The sequence below is a fragment of the Lacerta agilis genome, chromosome 14, assembly GCF_009819535.1.
Source record: "Lacerta agilis isolate rLacAgi1 chromosome 14, rLacAgi1.pri, whole genome shotgun sequence".
Lineage (NCBI taxonomy): Eukaryota > Metazoa > Chordata > Lepidosauria > Squamata > Lacertidae > Lacerta > Lacerta agilis.
In genome coordinates this window covers 5,589,997-5,611,063 of record NC_046325.1, presented here as the reverse complement: position 1 = coordinate 5,611,063, position 21,067 = coordinate 5,589,997, and the positions used below count along the sequence as shown (strand labels likewise).

General features: G+C 50.6%; 1 protein-coding gene across 1 annotated transcript; it reads left to right on the top strand.

The window, feature by feature from the left end:
* The first annotated feature begins 327 nt into the window (after window positions 1-327).
* On the top strand, window positions 328-20,161 carry PCK2 (phosphoenolpyruvate carboxykinase 2, mitochondrial). Its single transcript, XM_033169219.1, has 10 exons — window positions 328-453; window positions 6,102-6,347; window positions 6,545-6,729; window positions 7,334-7,537; window positions 10,977-11,164; window positions 12,551-12,713; window positions 14,276-14,494; window positions 14,612-14,749; window positions 14,857-14,952; window positions 16,379-20,161. The coding sequence occupies exons 1-10, from the start codon at window positions 425-427 to the stop codon at window positions 16,831-16,833; spliced, it is 1,923 nt and encodes a 640-aa protein (XP_033025110.1). The 5' UTR covers window positions 328-424; the 3' UTR covers window positions 16,834-20,161.
* Window positions 20,162-21,067: the final 906 nt, after the last annotated feature.

The following is a 21,067-nucleotide window of genomic DNA, read 5'->3' as shown; positions in this document are numbered from 1 at the left end:
GTCCCTTCCAAGTCGATGAGGATCTCAGACGGTAGACTACAAAAATAAAACAGAAAGCCCTGACTGTCTTTTGGGGGGGGGGCGTGACCTAGTCGCGTCTGGCCTGGCAGCTTCCTCTGTGCTCTTAACCCCTTCGTGCCCTGGCTCCCCGTGGCAGGGCTTGGAGAGGAGCGCTGTCTCTCCCTCCGCGGCCCTTCCTGGCAATTGCGGCCGGCTCTTACATCATGCCCGTTTGCAGGCGGCGGCAACGTGGAGAGGAGGACGGAGGAGGAGGAGGAGGAGCGGGGCGGGTGGGGGGCCCGTCCCCCCGCAGCCTATGGGGCGGGCCAGGACGTGGGTCTCCTCCCCCTTCCTCTTTAAATCGGGCGCCCGGACGCCTGGGTCCATCCTGCGCTGCGAGGGGGCTGCGGGAAGGGGGGACGCGATGCCGGCGCCTTACACGCGGATCCTGGGGTGAGCACACGCCCGCCGTGGCCCCCTCGACTCCCTCTGTCTGCACCCCATTTCTGACTCTCCTGACAACCCCCCCCCCGTTTCAATGCAACACTGAACCCCCTTCCCCTTTCTTCCCCAGTCTCCAGCCTCCGCGACCTCGCCTCTCTCCAAGCCTCTGCCCTTCTGTCTCTTTCCACCCCACCCCCAACCCATCCTTGCCCCCCCCCAAACTTCTGCTTCAATCCTTTCGGCAGATCTCATGGGAGTTTCAAGGGAATGACCTTCCCTACGAAGGGTGTTTGAGGTCTTAGCCTTCCCCCGTCCGCCCACCCCATAGCGATTGCTTTGCACCCCACTCTTATTTGGGGTGGTCCCGGAGGAGAGGGGGTTCGATTAAGTGGCGAGGGGGGGCAGAATATGGGAAGACAAATACCCATGCAAGAAGCAAACATACCCCTCCCTGGTATGTGTTTATTTCATAATAATCTGCATGTGATTTTAAAACAACGTGATGCCATTAAGGGGGGGGGGGAAATGCAACGCAAAGCTCCTCTTACTTTATGCGACTGGAGTAAGGATGGGACTGTCTCCCTGGGGCGAAGAGAAGCCCAGCCTCAGTTTGCACGTTCTGTGAAATGGGTACAAGACGTTAGGAGCCGCTTGCTTCCGCCAAGCAAGGCCTCCTGTCCCTTCCCAACTGTGCTCATGTATCCCTTCCTGACACATAGTTGAATATTGCAAGGGGGTTGGACTAGATCACACGCACAAACACCCCTCGTCCCTTCCAGCTCTTGAGATTTGACGATCCTGCCTATATCTCCTTTAGAGATGCTCCCCTCCCCCCCCCCACTCTCTTTATTCTGTCTTATCTTACCTCTCCCTTCCTTGTCTGTCCCCCTGTCTGAGATGCAAAATGTTCATATTCTGGACCCACTTCTGAGGTTAAAACTCTGAAACTGCAGGGGACACCCACCCACACCCCAATTGTGCGAATGAGCTTTTACATTTTGGGTGTCCTGCTTCCTTTGCAGGCAGAGCGTTTGCGGCCGAGGGACACAGATGGGTCCTTGTGCTCTGGCAACGCCACCCTTGTTTGTTAGGCTCTCCTCCGCCTGTGCCTCCTGCTTCTCGCTCTCCACGTCACCCACAAACACCCTCCTCCCCCCCCTTCCACTACAACCTTTTACCCATAAGAGGAAACAGCAATTCTCCTGTGCCAGATCACCTCCGCTTTGTTTTAACAGCTCTTAATATTTCCTCTTCGTTTGCCCTCCTCCAGATAAACCAAGGTTGGGACACTAATCCGGGTGCTAAAGAGTTGCAGGAAGGTCTCTGTCCCTGCAAACACACACGCACACACACGCTGCAATCTCCAGTTGCAGCCCTGGGTCTCATCCTCTCCATGCAAGCCTCCCAGCCAGCTTGAACTCAGCCAGTTTTATGGCTGTCAATCTCCTGGCTTCCAGATTACCTCACCTTGGCTACCTTCTTTAGCCTTTGGACACACAAACAAAACACACAGGGCCCCCTCTGTAAAATGGGAGCAGCGACCGCAAGGGTGGCCGTAAAGCAAACAACGCACATTTGAAAACGTGGGTATGTTGCATGCACAGCTTCCAGCCCCATCTCTGCCACAGAGTCATTTTGTGGCCTTGGGTCAGTCACATACATTCTCTCTCTCTCTCTCTCTTGCTCTGTGCCTCAGTTCCTTTACCTGTAAAATGGGAGCAATAGTCAGTCATGGTTGGTTGGTTGGTTTAGAGAATTTGTACCCCGCTCTTTAGGGTGGCTTACATACATACAATCAAAACAAGACAGTCCCTACCCACAGGCTTATAATTTAACCCCCTCCCCAAAGGGGGGAAAAAGCATGACACACAAGGAAAAAGGTACAGGAGGGAAGAGGAAACTGACGTCACAGGATTCTTGTGGTGTGTGCGTCCACTTTTTAAAACAAAACGAAACAACGAATGGAGTGTTCTGCAAGAACAATCCATTGCGACGTCCTGTAGCCTGTCTTCAAGACAGCCCTTCTCCCCGCCACACACATCAAGCATTCCCATTTTACAGATGGGAAACTGAGGCCGGTGGGGTTTTTTTTTTTTTTTAAGTGTCCTGTCGGAGGTTGAGCAGTTAGGTAGGTGGAAAGGTGCAAAAGCTGAATCCTCTCCGGATGAATCGGAACGACTCTGTTGGTACCCGCAGCGTTGCAGTCAAAGTGGCTGGGGAGGAAATCAGTGGGGAGAGGAATTGCTGTGGCTCACAGGTAGGGCATCTTGCATGCACAAGGTCCCAGGTTCAATCCCCTGGTAGGGGCCGGAGTTCTCCTCTGAGGTTGTCGGTTGATCCAAGCAGGATCCAGTCTCCTTAATTCCCCCCCCCCCGTGCAAAGTTGCTGAGCAAAGTGGCACACTTTTTGTGATCTGATCTAGGCTTGCTTCCCCCCTTTTTTAATTAAGAAAACTCCCCGCAGCAGTGGGGAGATGCCGCATGGGAGCTGTGGGGCAAGGCGGGGAGGGCCTGTGCCTCTATCTGGGAACACCATGTTCCTGCACGCAGGCAGGCCTCCGACCTTGCGCCTTGGGGGCATGGCTGGGACCTCTCCCCCCCCCCCACTCCACAGGGAGCCTTGGCTCGGGTGAAAGTCCACGCCACCGTGTGGCCTGCCCCTTTGCCCTTTGCCCTGCCCCCTGGAGCCCAGCCAAGGTCCCTCGGCTCCTCGCTGTGGGTCCTCTGCCAATCCCAGGGGGGAGAAGCAAACCCTTTCCCCAGATCTCCCGTGCAAGGGTCAGGGAGGTGCGTACATGCTCACAAACAGTCTAGGGTCCACAGACTCACAGCTGTCGATATGGGAGGGCAGGATGTGGGGCGGGGGTCATTGCTTTTGGCCTACAACTCCCATGATCCCTAGCTAGCAGGGCCAGTGGTCAGGGGTGATGGGAGTTGTAGTCTCAAAACATCTGGAGGGCCGAGGTTGAGCAAGCCTGTCCTAAAATCTTAGAGGTGGAAGGGATCCCCGGGGTCATCTAGTCCAACCCCGTGCAATGCAGGAATCTCACCAAAAGCAACCGTGACAAATGGCTGCCCAACATCTGCTTATAAACCTCCGAGGAAGGAGTGTCACTCTGGTCGCACGAACGAGTGTTCACATGGAGCTTTGTGGCACATGATGAATGCATGTTAGGTATGGAGCTGGGCTGTGCCAATGGGATTTGTCTGCTTGCCTTGGCGGCAAAGGCGTTTGGGGCAGCAGGGGAGACGGGGCGTGCTATTTCAGGGCCATTCCATTGTCACGGGTGGGACACTTTGACCATGTTTTTTGGTATTCACACATGTGTAACAATGTAAATATACATAAAAATTAACAACCAAAATTTAAACTATGTTCTTAATAAGATACTGAACATTTTACTAATTCTTTATTATTTTTATGGATATTTTTGACAATTTTATTAAATGTTAAAAGTGTTGTCACGGGTGGGACAAAAAAAAGGACATGGAGCTTGAGATAAGTTTGATTTATGGAAAAACTCTGTGAGTTGGGAGGTGAATCAATGATAAACTCAGCATATCTGTTTCAATCAATGTTTATTGGTTACAACTATGCAATCAGGAATTAAGTTTAAGAAATTTAACGATACAAAATTAAGGAAAAAATGCTGTCACGGGTGGGACAATCATCAGAAAACTTTTAACTTGAACACTTCTGTGAAGACTACGTGGGTGGACTTTTGAAAAGAAGGTCCATAAAATAAACTTCTTTTGTTTTAGCTTTTAAAAAAATGGTTAGACTGCATGTTTGGAATCTTCCTCACCAAAGTCCAGCGCTCATCAAGCATTCTTATCAGGCTCATTTTTCATGAAATGGCCCTTCACCCTTATGCAAACCTCCCAATAACTTGCGAATGCCATCTTTTATTTTTAAAAGAAAATACGCTTTGATGGGGAGCTTGCCAGCTTCCCGTCCAAAACCTGCTGCTTTGCGCATAGGGGACAGGCCGTAGCTCATTGGTAGAGCATCCAGAAAGCCCCGGGTTCCATCCTTCCAGGTAAGACTCCCTGCCCAAAACCAGCACTCAAAATCCGCCAGGAGCATTTTGCACCCGGCTATTGGACACTTGTAGCCAAGTGAAGATGCCCTGGCACCAGGATGCTGCCCGACGTCTCTCCCCATACCTGGGGATCCTTCGATATGGCTAGTTTTCTCACACCAGCAAAACATCCCGTCGAATGATATCCGTGATGTTTTTATCTGCACATAAAAAGAAAGACCTACATTGGCTCCCAGTACGTTTCCAGGCACAATTCAAAGTGTTGGTGCTGACCTTGAAAGCCCTAAACGGCCTCGGTCCAGTATACCTGAAGGAGCGTCTCCACCCCCATTGTTCAACCCAGACACTGAGGTCCGGCTCCGAGGGCCTTCTGGCGGTTCCCTCCCTGCGAGAAGCAAAGCTACAGGGAACCAAGCAGAGGGCCTTCTCGGTAGTGGCACCCTCCCTGTGGAATGCCCTCCCACCAGATGTCAAAGGAAAAAAAAACTACCAGAATTTTAGAAGAAACCTGAAAGCAGCCCTGTTTAGGGAAGCTTTTAATGTTTAATAGATTATTGTATTTTAACATTCTGTTGGAAGCCGCCCAGAGTGGCTGGGGAAACCCAGCCAGATGGGCGGGGTATAAATTATTACTATTATTATTATTATTATTATTATTATTATTATTATTATTATACATTCAGAATGAATTTCGGGAACCAAAAAGTCATGCTGGGAAATACGAGTTTAGAGCTGTATCCGAGTTTCCAGCCCTGCCTGAGATTCTGGAAAGTCACTTTTGTCCATAAGGAGCAAGGTGGACCAATGGTCTCATTTCGGGGAAATACTTTCTGATGTTCACCCATCACAAGTATTCATCTCAGTGTTCCTCACCTGCCCCCAGGTGCTGCTGCTGTGCATTGTGGGAAAATCTGCCAGGGTTTCTGGGATACTTTCTCTCCTTTCCCAAAAGGCAATTTAAGTTCGACTCCCATTATCACTCATTTTGGTGATGGAGCTGTTTCGTTCCACGTCCTCCCTCCTTTTTCTCGTATGGTTCCAGCCTGTCTACACACGCTTGGTTTCAACCTTGAGGCGGAGGTAGCTTTCGGGGGGGGGCACTGACTTTTTTGGGGGGGTGTTGCACATAAAAGTGGGCCGCGTAGAGATAAGCGCACCGCGACCGCGCATTCCCACATATCAATGTGTTCTTTATTGCGTATATTTGAAAAAGATGAGGAAGGCGTGTGGGCCTCTTGCGCGGAAATGCTCCTGTGCTGTTGTGCAGCGGCATCTAAAGTTGCTGGGGAACGCCGGCGTCTGGCTTTGCGCATACACTCCGGCACACATGCTCATGGGTCGCGCACACACCGGTTTTTGCCTGCCCAAGCTTGCGTAAAATTTGCACACTTTGGAAGGCTGTGGGTGCCCCGGGGGAATCTCTCTGCCTATTTCTGAACGATTTAAACACTCTGATAAGGACTCGGGAGAGGCCTGGGCAAACAACAGTTCTGGGAAAACCGAGATGCCCATCTAGGTTTCTTCCATCTCCACTCATTTTAAATTTCTTCTGCTCATGTGGCTCCATGCCTTGGTCTCACACTCTCTCTGTGTCTCTCTCTCTCTCTCTTGCAGCCTAGGAGCCTCCTCTCTCAGATGTTGGTCTGTAGCCCCAGTGCGCTGGGCGCACGCCCCACGGGTGCTCCACGGGGACCTGGGCAAACTTCCGGGCCGGGTGAAGGAGTTTGTGGACCACGGGGCCCGACTCTGCCAGCCGGACAGCATCCACGTCTGCGACGGCACCGAGAAGGAGAACGTCAAAATCTTGAACTACCTGGAGTCTGAAGGCGTTATCAAGCCACTGGGGAAATATGAGAACTGGTGAGCGCGTTGGAGGGCGGGAGGCGGCCGCCCCTGGAAGCGCATGTCCTGCAGAGCATCCTGGGAGGTGACTCTGTGGAGCCACTGGCCAGGAGACGTGGGCACTGCAGCCACAGTCCTGTCATTGGTCAGCTAGGCCACACAGGTTTTGGGGCGACAGAACAAACCTCGCTTTCCCCCTCTGTCTTCCCACGTAGCTGGCTAGCCAAGACCGACCCCAAGGATGTCGCACGAGTCGAGAGCCGTACGGTCATTGTGACTGAAAACCAGAGGGACACTGTGCCCATCCCTGCGCCGGGGATCAAAGGGCAGCTGGGCAACTGGATGAACCCCCAAACATTCAAGGGAGCAGTGGATGAGCGTTTTCCTGGCTGCATGAAAGGTAAAAGAGAGAATAGACCGTGGATAGGACAGGGAGGCTTTTTGAGGAGGGTTGGGCAAAATTAGCAGTGTAATAATAATAATAATAATAATAATAATAATAATAATATTGTTTCCACCCTGCCTGTCTGACAGAACGGCCCCAGCCACTCTGGGAGGTTCCCAACAGATATAAAAACACATCAAGCATTAAAAACTTCCCGATACAGGGCTGCCTTCAGGTGTCTTCTAAAAGTTGTGTCGTTCTTTATCTCCTTGACATCTGCTGGGAGGGCGGGTGCCACCACCGAGAAGGCCCTCTGCCTGGTTCCCTGTAACCTCGCTTCTCGCAATGAGGGAACCGCCAGAAGGCCCTCGGAGCAGGACCTCAGTGTCTGGGCTGAGCAATGGGGCTAAGTTCCTCCTGGATCTAGTTTGTTTTTTCTCTAGCCGTCCGTAGGCTTGTCCTTTTGCTCATGTGCAACCTGTTAGCCCACCTCAAGGGATGTGTCTCCACCGTCCTTCCGCAATCCAATGGCCCTTCCTTCAGCCGTGCCCCCGCCTCTGTTTGCGCCCCTGCCTGCGCCTCCCCCTCCTGTGACCCCTTTGCGACTCCTCTCCCGCAGGCCGCACCATGTACGTCATCCCCTACAGCATGGGGCCCATCGGCTCGCCCCTCTCCAAGATCGGGATCCAGCTCACGGACTCTGCCTACGTGGTCGCTAGCATGCGCATCATGACCCGGATGGGCACGGCCGCTCTCCGCACGCTTGGCGATGGGGAGTTTGTCAAGTGCTTGCATTCAGTGGGGCGGCCTTTGCCGCTGGAAGGTGAGAGGGTCCTCTTTGGGGTTTCGGAAGCGGGGAGGGGGGGCATCCCTCTCGAGGCTCCCCGATGGTTAGGGGCGAGGCTCGGGTTTCGAAGCAGCCGCTTGCTTTCCCCCACCGAGTCTTGGTCAGTTTTGCAATGACTGCTAGCAGAATTAAAATCATGGGATTGTAGAGTTGGCAGGGACCCCCGGGGGTCATCTGGTCTAACCCCCTGCCACGCGGGAATTAGTACAACAGGACAATTTCAGTCTATAAATGTCTATAGCCAGGCTCCTGTAGATATTGATGAAAATAGGTCCAGTCAGATGATACGCACAGATGTTAATAGATGAAAGCAAGTCCAATCAGATGGAATATTGAAGATGTGACGCACAAAAATTAGACAGGGTGCCGGCGTTTGTCCCCTGTTTCGCCCATGGACAATTTTGGGCTTCTTCAGTAAATTCTTTCCCAGGATTTACTGTATATTCATACATACACTGGTGGGATAAGTCAAACCTTATTAGTATTAAAACATACAGTGCAAAGGGTATCAAAGTTTGTAAATACTGTCTGAACAGACAAATACAAAAATCCATACTTACAATTTACATGTTACATCTCATCTCACACGGGAATTAGTGGCAGGGTAATAATAATAATAATAATAATAATAATAATAATAATAATAATAATAATAATTTATTTGTACCCCGCCCATCCGGCTGGGAATAGTAGGCTCTGCTCTTCCACGATCCTCTGGAAGTGCAAAACCTCTGCCTAAGACTTCCTTCTGCTTAAATTATTAGTAGCAGAGAGAGATGGTGTAGGGCGGGGGTCTGCAACCTGTGGCTCCGGAGCCGCATGCGGCTCTTTTACACCTTTGCCGCGGCTCCGGGGCAGATACGCCTGTCCACTTCTCCAGCTGGCCAGCGGCAGCGGCCGCCCTCCAGCTGGCCGGCGGCCCGCCCTCCGGAGGCTGAGGGTGCTGCTGCTGTGCTGCTCTGCTCATGCGTCGTGCCTCATTTCTGCCAGCGCAGGCGCAGCAGCAGACAGCAGCAGTTTCCCTCCAGAGGTGTGGCTGCTTCTGGCTGCTGCATCGAGGCGACGACGAGGTAGGCAGCTGTGGGCTGGGCCAGGGGCCGCGGGTGGTGGGCGAGGGTGAGGGGGGAAGCCCTCCTTTTAAAAATGGTCGAGGAAGCTGCGCCTGTTTCCCTGCCGCTGCCTCCTTCACTCCTGGTTCCGCTCGCAGCCTCAGGGCGCGCGTCTCTCTCCGCCCCGGAGCAAGGCCGGGACTCGCCCTTGCCCGGGACCCGCGTCTCAGGAGCCAATGGGTGCACGTGTCGCGAGGGGGCTTGGAGGCTCCTAGGAGCCCGAGCACGCACAGCAGGGACGTGGCTGCTTAAAAAGGCTGCATGGAGGAAAAGGCAGTTGTGCGTTCTTCCGCAGCAGCGTTGAGCGGAGCCACCGCCGGACCTCACCAGGCAAGGTTAGTCACGTCGCCCCCGCCTTCCAGGGCGCAAAGCTGGGCTGGCTGGGCAGAAACCACCGTCGAGCTCTCTGCCTGCCGTGGGCGGGGGGCTTTGCAACCCCCCAACGAGTCCCTTGGGGTGGGGGACTGGGACTGGGGAGGGGGAGTCCTCTGCCGCTGCTTCCTCAGGTGTGTTGCTTAGGCTGCCGGGCGGAGCGCGGGAGCACAAGTTGGCCGCCTGCGCCGTGCCCTGGTAAAGAAAACCAAACCTGCGTAACTTATGCAGAGGCAGAATTTACTAGGTGGGGGAGAAGCCCCTGTCGTGACTTCCAGGTGTTTGGAAGCACGGACAGCCCACCAAAAAGAAAACTTGTGAAAATGCTTCCTTCGCGAGGGCAAGGAGTAATAGGGGTGGAGATGGGCCGAAAGTCCAAAGGAAATGATTTCTTGAAGGGGGAGGATGTACTACGGGAGGCAGAATAAAGGGCTGGTTCTCACAGAGACATGGGTAGGAGAATGACGCCTCAAAAGGTTGCAGTTTTTCCTCTGTCCTGAGTGTGTGTTAGGGGAGCCTTGACAAAGCACTTGTTGGCGTGGAAGAGAGGAGTCCTAACTTGGATCTGTGTTCATGTGCAAAATCTATCACCATTGTCATTAAGGGGGCAGGGAACTCCCCTAAAAAGGTTTGAACACTATGAACTACTACAGCCACCTGTATGCAAGTCAGCACAAACATCACAGGCTTCTCTGGTGCAATTCTGTGCTTTATTTAGCAAGAGAGGAGGTTGGAAGAGGTGAGCATAGCCTCTGGTCTGGAATATTAAGGGTAAAAGACACTAAGATTATTGTAAAAGCCAGCAGTCTTCAATTAGACATGGGACAAACATTTAACACAAGTGTGCAGTTGAGGACTCATTTTTTAAAAAAACAACAACAAATCAAATATTTGTATGCTGTTGCAACCCACCTTGGATCAGTCTGTGACCTGGTAGTGGTCCCCAGGTTGGATAAAAATGAATGATTTAAAAAAATAAATAAAAAAAATTGGATTTTTTTATTTTAAATCAGATTTTTTTTATTTAAATTGGATTTTTTAAATTTAAATCGGATTTATAAAAATAAAATGCAGTGTTATATTTGTTTTAAATGTCGCAGTGGTTTTGCGGCTCCCAGTTTCTTTTTTTTCCTTCAGAAACGGGTCCAAGTGGCTCTTTTTGTCTTAAAGGTTGCAGACCCCTGGTGTAGGGAAACGCCGGTTTGGATACACATTTAGCTCCAACGAAGATCCTTAAAGAGTCAGAGCTTTCCTCAGGCCATATTTGCACCACTTTGTGCTACCATTTTGAACTGTCATGGCTCCCCCCCAAGGAATTCTGGGAGATGTCGTTTGTTAAGAGTCTTTCGGAGACACGCATTTCCCTCTCGCGGCTACAGTTCCCAGAGTGGTTTAACGATCAAACCTTCTTGACAGGGAGCTCTGGGAACTGTAGCTCTGTGAGGGGGGGGGGTCTCCCAAGACCGTGTTCTTCAAACCTTACGTCCCCAGGCGTCGTCAGACTACAACTCCCACCGCCCTCAGTCAACGGTCAGGGATAATGGGAGTTGTGATCCAGCGCTATCTGAAGAAGGCTGACCTGAGAGCACCCATAACAAACTACAGCTCCCAGGATTCTCTGGGCGAAGCCATGGCTGTTTAAAGGGATATGGTAATGCTTTAAATGTAGGGTGTTAATGCGGCCTTAGTTTCCTACAGTATTATTATTATTATTATTATTATTATTATTATTATTATTATTAAATTTGTATAGCGTCCTTTATCCATAGATTTCAGGGCGGTTCACAGAGTAAAACCGCAAAACACAAAATGCATAATAAAAACAGGGACAAAACAAACCAGTAACATCCCCTCCAAGTCCTGTTGTTCAGAGGCAGGTGCGGAATTCCTGCAGAAGACTGCTGCCAACCTCTGTTTTTCTCCTCCAAATGCAGATGACTTGGTGAACAACTGGCCGTGCAACCCCGAGAAGACCCTAATAGCCCATGTCCCAGAACGCCGAGAAATTGTCTCCTTCGGCAGCGGCTATGGCGGCAACTCCCTCCTGGGCAAGAAATGTTTTGCCTTGCGGATCGCTTCTTGCATTGCCAAAGACGAGGGTTGGCTGGCAGAGCATATGCTGGTGAGAAGGATGGTTTGGTGAAGAGGGGAACCGGGTGCCAATGGCTAAATTCCCTCCACGGTTTCATTGTCCGTACATGCTCAGAGGCACTCTTGGCTCTTCTATAAGGAGCCCCGGGGCCGATCCTGACTTTGCGGGTTCAGTCTCGCATGCCGGGTGGCGGTGGCGCAATGGATTTCCTGCAAAGGGTTCTGGGAGCCTGGAATATTATTCGGTTTGGGTTGATAGCCAGGACTGGGGAAGGGATGTGGGGCTTGGGAGCAAGGCCAAAGGACGGCGGGCTGTTTACATTGCCTCAGAGGGATATTTAACGAGCAAATATTAATTGGTTAATGAGTGGCAGAGGACTGCTGAAATCCCAAATGTGCGAGGATGAGTCTGACGCATGGAAGGGAAAGGGGCGGGGTGCGGAGGTGAATTTGTGAGGTCTTTTGTCGGGACCCAGAGGGCATTGGCCCAGGGGGAAGGGCAGTTGACAGGACCCACAACGGCGGGTGTGCAAGTGCAAAGCCTTGTGGGAAAAACTTGTGTGAAGCTGTGGGGATCTTCGCTGCAAAATAAGTCTCCAAAGCATCGTGGGCAATTTGGGGAATGCCATTAACTCTCCAGAACAGCAGTTTACCTTCATGCGTTGAGTGAAGGTTTCATTATTTTAAATATATATTGCTTCTGGTTGAGCCGTTTTAAAGAGTTGCTTCGGATAACCCTCTGATCCAAGACTCGGAAGGTGTTCAGACAAACAGCTTCCCCCTGACCTGGCTCTCTCCAGATCCTTTGGACTACAGTTTCCAAAAGCCCCAACCGGGATGGGGGTATAGGCTAGTCTTAAATAATGGCTGTGGGTTGGCATTTATTGCAATGCATTCTGGTACTTTTATATTTCATTGCGAAACCAAAGTTGCTTCCTTAAAAAAATAAAGGGGGGGGGAGGAAGGTGCCTCTGTGTTTAGCCGCTGTGTGACTAACAGATTACAATCTACCCCCTGCTGCCTCTCCGTGCTATAAAAGCATCATCTGTTGAATTTCCTGACCTGCTGCACCAGAAAAAAATAGGAAAGAGCACATGGAAATGTCTCATTAAAGTTTAAACCACACTAGGCTTTATGACGCAAACAGTGTTCACTGTAAATAATCTGATTACAAGTGTGCATGCACACGAAAGCTCATACCAATAACAAACTTAGTTGGTCTCCAAGGTGCTTATTGGAAGGAATTTTTTATTATTATTATGTATCCTGAAGTTAGCTTAGATTTCTTAAAACAAGAAACTCATCTAAAATTTGGGTGCTCTTGCCAGTGCGTGTGTCCCTGGGCACCTGCGCATATCCTTCCTCTTCCTGCTCATTTCCCGAGACATTTACGTGCTCCTGGTTTTCCCACTTCCAGATCCTGGGACTCACAAACCCAGAGGGGAAGAAGAAGTACGTAGCCGCAGCTTTCCCCAGCGCCTGCGGAAAGACCAACCTGGCCATGATGAACCCCACGCTTCCCGGCTGGAGGGTGGAGTGCGTGGGGGACGACATTGCGTGGATGAAGTTCGACAGCGACGGTGAGTTTGGAACCGGGGCGCCAAGGGAATGAGAGGAGCAGGGTGCAGCATGCTTCCTCTGTTGCGGGAGGCAGTACTGTGCAGTGGTTAGCGTGCCGGAATTAAGGGACTTGTGTTCAAATCTCTGCTCGCCCGCAGAGATCAGTGACCTTTGCCAGGTGAGCAGAGATTTGAACCTTCGTCCAGTTTCGCTCTCTCCCCCTCTCTCTGTGACTAACCTACCACACAGGGTTGTTGTATGGAAAAAAGACAGGGGACTGGGAGCCGATATACCCTGCCCTGAGCTCCTTGGAGGAAGAGTGGGGGGGGGGATGGGGGAAAAATAAATAGGCTTTGTAAGGGTGAGAATGTGGCCCTCCAGACATTGCTGTATGGCCCTTGGAACTATCCCCAGGGCACACATACATCTCCTCAGGCCGACTGACAATGCCTCTGGCCTCCTGGATGGAGGATGTGTAGAAACTCACCTGCTGTACCAAGGTGACATTTGCATCTGGTGCTCCGCCTACTTTTGCCCCTGGCCCCTCCCACCACGGGCAGGTGGCCCTTGTGCAGTTGCTCAGGAGGGAATGTGGCCCTCAGGTTGGAAAAGTACACGGAAAAGGTACCAGCTCCAGGTTTTGGGGGTCAAATGGGCAAGGTACTCTCAGTGGACCACCCTGTCCCTGAGTGGGCCTATTAACTGTCATGGCTGCCCACCCAGTTGTCTTGTGGGCTTTGGCCACCTTCACACCCTACATTTAAAGTAGTTCAGACCATCATGGCTTCTCCCCAAAGAATTATGGGAACTGTCGTTTTGCTAAGAGTGCCGAGAGGTGATAGGAGGCCAATATCAGAGAGTTACAGTTCCTAGAGTTCCCTGTCAGGACAGTTAAACCACTCCGAGGGGAGGGTGTAGAGCAAGTTGGTGAGAGGTGTGGCCTGCTGAGAGAGGGTGTGGCCTAAGGAGAAATCTTGAGGGCCAGACAGAAAGCTTGGTGGGTCCGCATTTGGCCCCCAGGCCTGAGGTACCGCCACCCCTAATTTCCCAGGTAGTTTGTCTCTCGTCCTGCCTCCAGAGTTTCCGGGGAGGTCAGATTGCCTGACCTCCCCAGTCTTAAGATGGCTCCTCTGGTTGCTCAAAGGGGAATGGCGGATTTGGTGGATGGAAAGAGAGAAGCTTGTGCAGAGACAGCAGCTCCTCATAGAAGAGTAGAAGAGTTTGGATTTGATATCCCACTTTTCACTACCCGAAGGAGTCTCAAAGCGGCTAACATTCTCCTTTCCCTTCCTCCCCCACAACAAACACTCTGTGAGGTGAGTGGGGCTGAGAGACTTCAGAGAAGTGTGACTAGCCCAAGGTCACCCAGCAGCTGCATGTGGAGGAGCGGAGACGCGAACCCGGTTCCCCAGATTATGAGTCTACCACTCTTAACCACTACACCACACTGGCTCTCATGTGAAGGAGAGAAGGAAGCCTGGGGAAAATAGAGGCTCACGCCGGAAAGGCTGGCGTGAAGAGAGCTCTGGGATCCGGAGCAGAATTTCCTGCAGCTCATTATCTTCTCCCCTGTCGCGCGTAGGCCGCTTGCGGGCCATCAACCCCGAGAACGGCTTCTTTGGGGTGGCGCCCGGCACGTCCACCAGAACCAACCCCAACGCCATGCACACCATCCAGAGGAACACCATTTTCACCAACGTGGCCGAGACCAGCGAAGGGGGAGTCTACTGGGAGGGCATCGACCAGATGATCCCCGCGGGGGTGACCATCAGCACCTGGCAGGGCAAGCCTTGGAAACCAGGCAAGGATTGGCAGCTCGTTTGCAAAGGATTCTGGGTAGCCGCGCGGAACAGAGCGGAAAGTGGGGGGGGCGCATAGGGGCAAGGTAACCTGAACTTTCCCTTCTCTCCCTGCCAAGGTGACGCCGGGGCGGCCGCCCACCCCAACTCGCGTTTCTGCGCGCCAGCCCGCCAGTGCCCAATCATGGACCCGGACTGGGAGTCCCCCAAGGGGGTCCCTATCGATGCCATCATCTTTGGGGGCAGGAGACCTGCAGGTAAGCTCCCTGCCCTCCTGCTCCTCCTCCCAGACTCTGTGGGCACCCACTGGGCGACCCGCCTCTCTGAGGGACTCCATCCACTAAACTGATTTCCCCCCCCCCAGGCGTCCCCCTGGTGTACGAAGCCTTCAACTGGCGCCACGGCGTCTTCGTGGGCAGCGCAATGAGATCGGAATCCACCGCAGCTGCTGAACACAAAGGTGAGGACTCTCTGGGGCTTGGTGGATCTGTTCTCTCTTTAGATCGGGTTGCATCTCAAAGGGCTAAAGTCCGGGGATGACCTGCCCACCCACCTTCAGTAATGGAGACAAGGCCATGGAGGGTACGTTTAAATGAAGGGTGGGGAGAATTTTTCAGCAAAAGGGAGTCATTCTCACCCAGGCAGGATTCTGGAGCTTGCGCACCAGTAGTTGGCAGGGCCAGAGGAGCAACAGCTGAGAAATGTACCTTTGTAGTGGCCTGTGGAATTGCCCTCCCGTCAGATGTCAATGTAATTTTACGTAGACATCTGAAGGCAGCCCAGATTTTAATGTGTGATTTTTTTCTGCATTTTGGTTGGAAGCTGCTCAGAGTGGCTGGGGCAACCCAGTCCAGACGGGCAGGTTATAAGAAACAAATTATTAGGATTATTATGAGGAGAGTCTGAGGCCCTGAATATTCCCAACTCCTGCTTTAAACCTTTGTAACTGGTGGAGCCAGAGATGGGCAGACTGGCAGCAGTGGGGCAATGATAAGCGTACTGTCCAAGTCTAAACCGAAAGGCGAGGTGTCGGAGCACAGGCCAAGCTCCAGGTACAAGGCAACGACAGCAAGCAGGTAGCCCAGAACAGGTGTAGCCAATCTGCCAGATGTTCCTGCATCACAACTCCCATCACCCCTGACCATTGGCCATGCAGATGGGAGTTGTAGTCCACAACATCAGCAGGGCACATGGATGACCCCTATTCTTGAGCATTGCTCCGGAGCTGAGAGATACTTATTCTTGTTTCATTCATATATTCAATTTGTATACCGCTTTTCCGTAGAAATATACCCAACAAAAACGCAACAGCATTTGATCACCAGGTGGTTTCAGAATGACAATCCAAATAATTCATTGAGTTCAATTAATATCAAATATAACAAGCATTTCCAGTGCAATCAGTTACAGTGGTACCTTGGTATTCGAACGTAATCCATTCTGGAAGACCGTTCAACTTCCGAAACATTCGAAAACCGAGGCCCAAAGGGCGGCCAGCAAATTCAATGGAGAAAATTGAAAAAAAAGGCTCAGTGGAAGCCATTTGACTTCGGAGGCGCGTTCGAAAACAGAAGCATTTACTTCCGGGTTTTCGGTGTTCGGGTTCCGAATCATTATTAACAATATATTTATTTATTTATTTATTTATTTATTTATTTATTAATTATTATTATTATTATTATTATTATTATTATTAACAATAATAAAATTAGCAGAGCTTCTATTATGAAGGAGCAGCGAGGTATGTACCCTGAGGAGTAAAATATATGGAAACGGAAGTTTTACTTCAGAGACAGCTTTACGAAGCTTTCTTTAACCTGAGGCTTATGCACACCTGTTGATAAGGTATCCTATCCCTGCTCCCCTCCCTCCCCAAATCGTTTCAGGCAAGGCCATCATGCACGACCCCTTCGCCATGCGCCCGTTCTTCGGCTACAACTTTGGCCGGTATCTGGAGCACTGGCTGAGCATGGAGGGCCGCAAGGGAGTCCGCCTTCCCAAGATCTTCCACGTCAACTGGTTCCGGAAGGATGCCGCCGGGAACTTCTTGTGGCCGGGCTTCGGGGAGAACTCCCGGGTCCTCGACTGGATCTTCCGCCGCGTCGACGGTGAGGAGAGCGCCAAGGAGACGCCCATTGGCTACATCCCCAAAGATGGCGCCTTAGACCTGACAGGCCTCAACAAGGTGAACTACCAGGAGCTTTTCTCACTGCCCAAGGAATTCTGGGAGCAAGAAGTGAGGGAAGTGAGGCAGTACCTGACGGAACAAGTGAACGAGGACCTGCCTAAGGAAGTGATGAAGGAATTAGAAGCCTTGGAAGCCCGGGTGAAGAAGATGTGAGGCACCTGAAAAGGGAACACACCTGCTCTCCGGAAAAAAAGAGACCAAAGACACACACCCTGCACCTCCTGTGGGAGATGGAGGAGATGACAGGGAGCTTGTTTACAAAATGTCCCTTCCCCACTTCTTTCCAGCTACGCCTCTCTGGCCATTCAGGAGTCGGCCATCTTGTTTCCTTGGTCGTGAGGCGGCCATCTTGCCTCCTAGGCAACATGAGCCGCGCATACTGCTTTCTTTATTTTCTTGATAGATCTGCTTTGTTTCCCCTTTCCTGTGCCACTATCCTCCTCTGGTTGTAGGGTGGAAGTGACCCGCCGCCTTGTTCCACCAGCTGCCCGTTGGTTCCCGTTTGGGTCTACGTTCCGTGTCTGTGTGCCATCTTCGTTCCAGAGTAGCTTTTGACCTTTCGTAGAACGCCTTTCCCTCCTTCTGGAGAAAGACTTTTACATTGCAAAAAAAAAAAAGATGATGGAAAGCCTTTTGGGGAAAGGGACACCCTAGGCTAGCTTGTGGCATGTCCTCAAATCTTAACTTGCTGCCTCTTAACGCAGCTTTGGGTTACGGATGTGGAACCAGTTGTTCACCAGCCATGATGCAGTGGAAGCTGTACTGCCAATAGGTCTTCAAAGCAGAAGTCATTTCTTTAATGCCGAGAAGCTTTTGCCCCTTCAAATTTTGCTGGACTACAACTCCCATCATCCCTGGCCATTGGCCATGGCGGCTGTGGCTTATGGGGGTTGGAGTCCTGCAATGTCTGAAGTGGCCTCCCTTTCGCCACTCTTGCCTTAGTAGAACCTCAGGACCAGCCTTCCTGTTTGGTAGCTCTAACTGAATCATAGAATTGTAGAGTTGGAAGGGACCCCAAGGGTCATCTAGTCCAACCCCCCCTGTAACCCAGGAGTCACAGCTCAAAATCTCTGATAGGCAGCCATCCAAACTACTTAGAAACCTCCAGCGAGGGACCCGAACAAGTAAGTGCTAATCCTTCGCTTCTAGGCCAATTGCTAACACTTGACACCAACTGGAACGCGACGGAGGCCACATCCATGCATTTGCCTAGCCTCTCCCGCTATTTCTTTTGGTTGATAAACGAACTTACAATGCTGCCTTAGACCGAGTCTGACCCATTAGCCTTATCTTATCCACTGACAGTTGGTTGCTCTCGAGAGCCCTTAAAGAGGAGCCTTTGCTGGTCAGCGAGGGATGCCAGGATTCATCCTGGGACCTCTTAGCACACGTGCCACTGAGCTTACGTGGCTCCTATGAATGTACTATGCTCCCTCGGCAACCCGTTCAGCAATCTTTTTAGCTGGCATGAGGTTTCATGCCTACACCCTTCCTTCCTTCCATAAACCCCTTGGCTGTTTAAACCCACATTTCCCCCTCCTCCGGACCTCCTTTACATTGGCTTACTTGAACATCACACATAAGGGACCAATCTCATGAGGCCCGTAAGAGATCGTAGGGCATTTGACAGCATCATACTTTCTCCTTCGTGCCCACCCAATATGTGGCGCGTCCCGCTGGATTTATGGTTTGTAAATCAGGGAATGAGGAAGAAGGTTTTGACGGTTCTTCCGCGCTGGAGAGCAAATTTTTGCACTTCCAATGTCCACAAGAATGTAAGATGAGAGTGGCTCATCTCCTCTAGCATCCTGTTCTCACAGCAGCCAACCAGATGCCCCTGGGTGGGGAGATCCACAAGCAGGATGTTAGCACAAGAGCAACCTCCCCACCTCTGGTTTTTTTTTTTTTTTTTTTGAGCCCAAGACGCCAATTGCTGTTTTGGTTCCAAGTTTACCAGAGTTGTACTTTGTACACTCAGCCTCTGACCCCCACACTTATCTAGCTTCAAACCTGTGAATGGGGTGTGTGGGGCGGAATGCAACTAAACCATCAAGCTCATTGCCAAAACCATAATTTCGTTGCCTGCCTTTGAAATTTCATAACTGAAGCAGGCAACACCCATTTGGAGCTTGAATCCTCTCTCTGTGTTTCCCTTGCGAAGTCAGAACGTTTCGTGGCATGATGGCAACTCAGCCCAGTCTGTTTAATTAAAGCCCGACAAACCTTATTACTCAATCTCCACCGTCATCTCCAGCACAGCAACCGTTCCATTCACAAAATGGTTCTCCCCAACTTCAGATTTGCTCGCTCCCAAGAAAGTAGTTGTCAACTCTGCCAAGTAGGTGTGGGACAATTAAATTCCCTAGCAAACAAGTCAGCCTTCTCCAGAAGACTTATACGCCCATGTTGGCTTTTGGGTAAATTAACAACTCAGAGTCAAACTTTATACAGTAGTTAACCCACCCATCAGACACCAGCCAGAGAGAGTTCTGGTCCTGGATTGGGGAGACGCTGAATCAAATCTTTCCTCAGTTACGTTGCTCATGGCAGAGCCTTGGATAAAATTACTCTCAGCCTCACCTACCCCGCAGGGTTGTTGGGACACACGAGATAAGTATAGCATCCTTTGTGGGCTAAGATATGCTACTCAAGTTAAACTTGTCGCCTGCCTTTGGCTTTATATTTGGTCAGGATTTTGGTTCCCCGTGGCCATAACTCCACCACCGACCTTCTTCAGAATTCAGCTAGGACGCTGTTTACCTAACCTGCTCTGTCTGTCTCAACAATTGATTGCTAACATTCCCCACCGGAGCATTTAGAATTTCCATGAACATTGAATGACATCACAGCAGTGCAGCCAATAGGTAGAGGAGGTTTTGCACACAAGAAGGCAGCTTTTCGCCTATTACACATATTGGGATGTCTGATGAGAGAAGTAAGTTACATGACGTGAGTCCTCGCTCACCAAACAGCCATGTGAGTCTGTTACAGCTTGCCAGCAAAAAATTCCGCCTGCTGGTTATCAGATATGGTGGGTTGTTGTTGTTTTAACTGGTGCTCAATGTTATAATCTAAAATCCCGCCCCCTCTTCTTTACATTCCTATATGTGGGTTACAGTTGGTAGAATCACCCCCTCTGTTCTGAATACAGTTTGCCTACATTTCAGGGAATTTACATATGCAAATGATTAATGGGATTTTATATTTTTCCCCCTCCATCCCTGGTAGAAGTGACAGTCTTTCAGGGGGGTGTTGGGGGAAGGTGAGCAAGGGGGGCAGAATAGAAGGAAAACTAGGTATGGCTACACTTTTACTGGTGGAATTTCAACCAGAAGTGAGGCAGCAACTGGAAAGAAACTTGGGAGTGTGAGCTTGATATTTGACTGCAGCTTAATTTTTTATTTTTTTTAACACACACCCAATCAAATCAAATGCACATTATTCTGTTAATAACAAACATGAATGAGAATAAAAATATCAAATAAATGGAAGTGAGCGTTTTAAATTGATGGCTTGTGCAAGGTTCCATGTTAATGGGAAATATTCAGTAGGTTGGTGTGTATCTATGTACACTGAATTTTCAAAGTGTGTTGCAGACATGTCCACAACACCAACGTCAAAACCAGTATGAAATGCTGAGTTAGTAGCTGCAGTATCATTGACGTAGCGCAGAACCTGTCAGGCACACTTTTATAATTAAACAACACATGGTTTATTCTAAAATATAAAGGCACGGCAGGGTGAACACTATACTTCGGCTTCATAAAAGACTTACGTTTTCTGCAATAAGGTTACTGTCTCTTTAAATGACAATTGCAGAGGTTTACATAAGGCCGGCTGATAAAACTTGGTTCCTAACCCTGTTTAACTTGCAAGCCAATTTCCCTTGGGACGTTAGCCTCAATCCATATCGATCCTGCAGTATCGCGCTGTCCCTCAAACCAGATCACGTCAAATTGAGAACGAACACTGCGTTCACTTTCCAGGTAAGCTGAGGTGTGTACATCGGAGGCAGCTGCTGAGCATGCCCAGAATGAATTTCATATCCAGTGTGCAAGACAGCGTACAAATGAGATTCCACCTTGCTGTGTTTTAAGCTGCCATAGTCTGGAGGGACCCCTTTGTATATAGCACCATCAGATTCAGTATGTGTGGTGCTTTAAGGAGCACAAGAGGGCAGGTCCCTGCCCTGAGGAGCTTACAATTTAAAAGTTGAGATAGGGGGCCAACATATGAAGAGAATAGGGAAGGAAGTAGCCAATGGCTGGGGCACAGAGTGGTAGGGTTTTTAGATGAAAGCGTCACTGGGCTTGTGCACACAGAGTTTGGCAGGATTCGAAAGGAGTTAGAGCATTCACACGTGCCAGTAACGTGTGAATACGTTTTG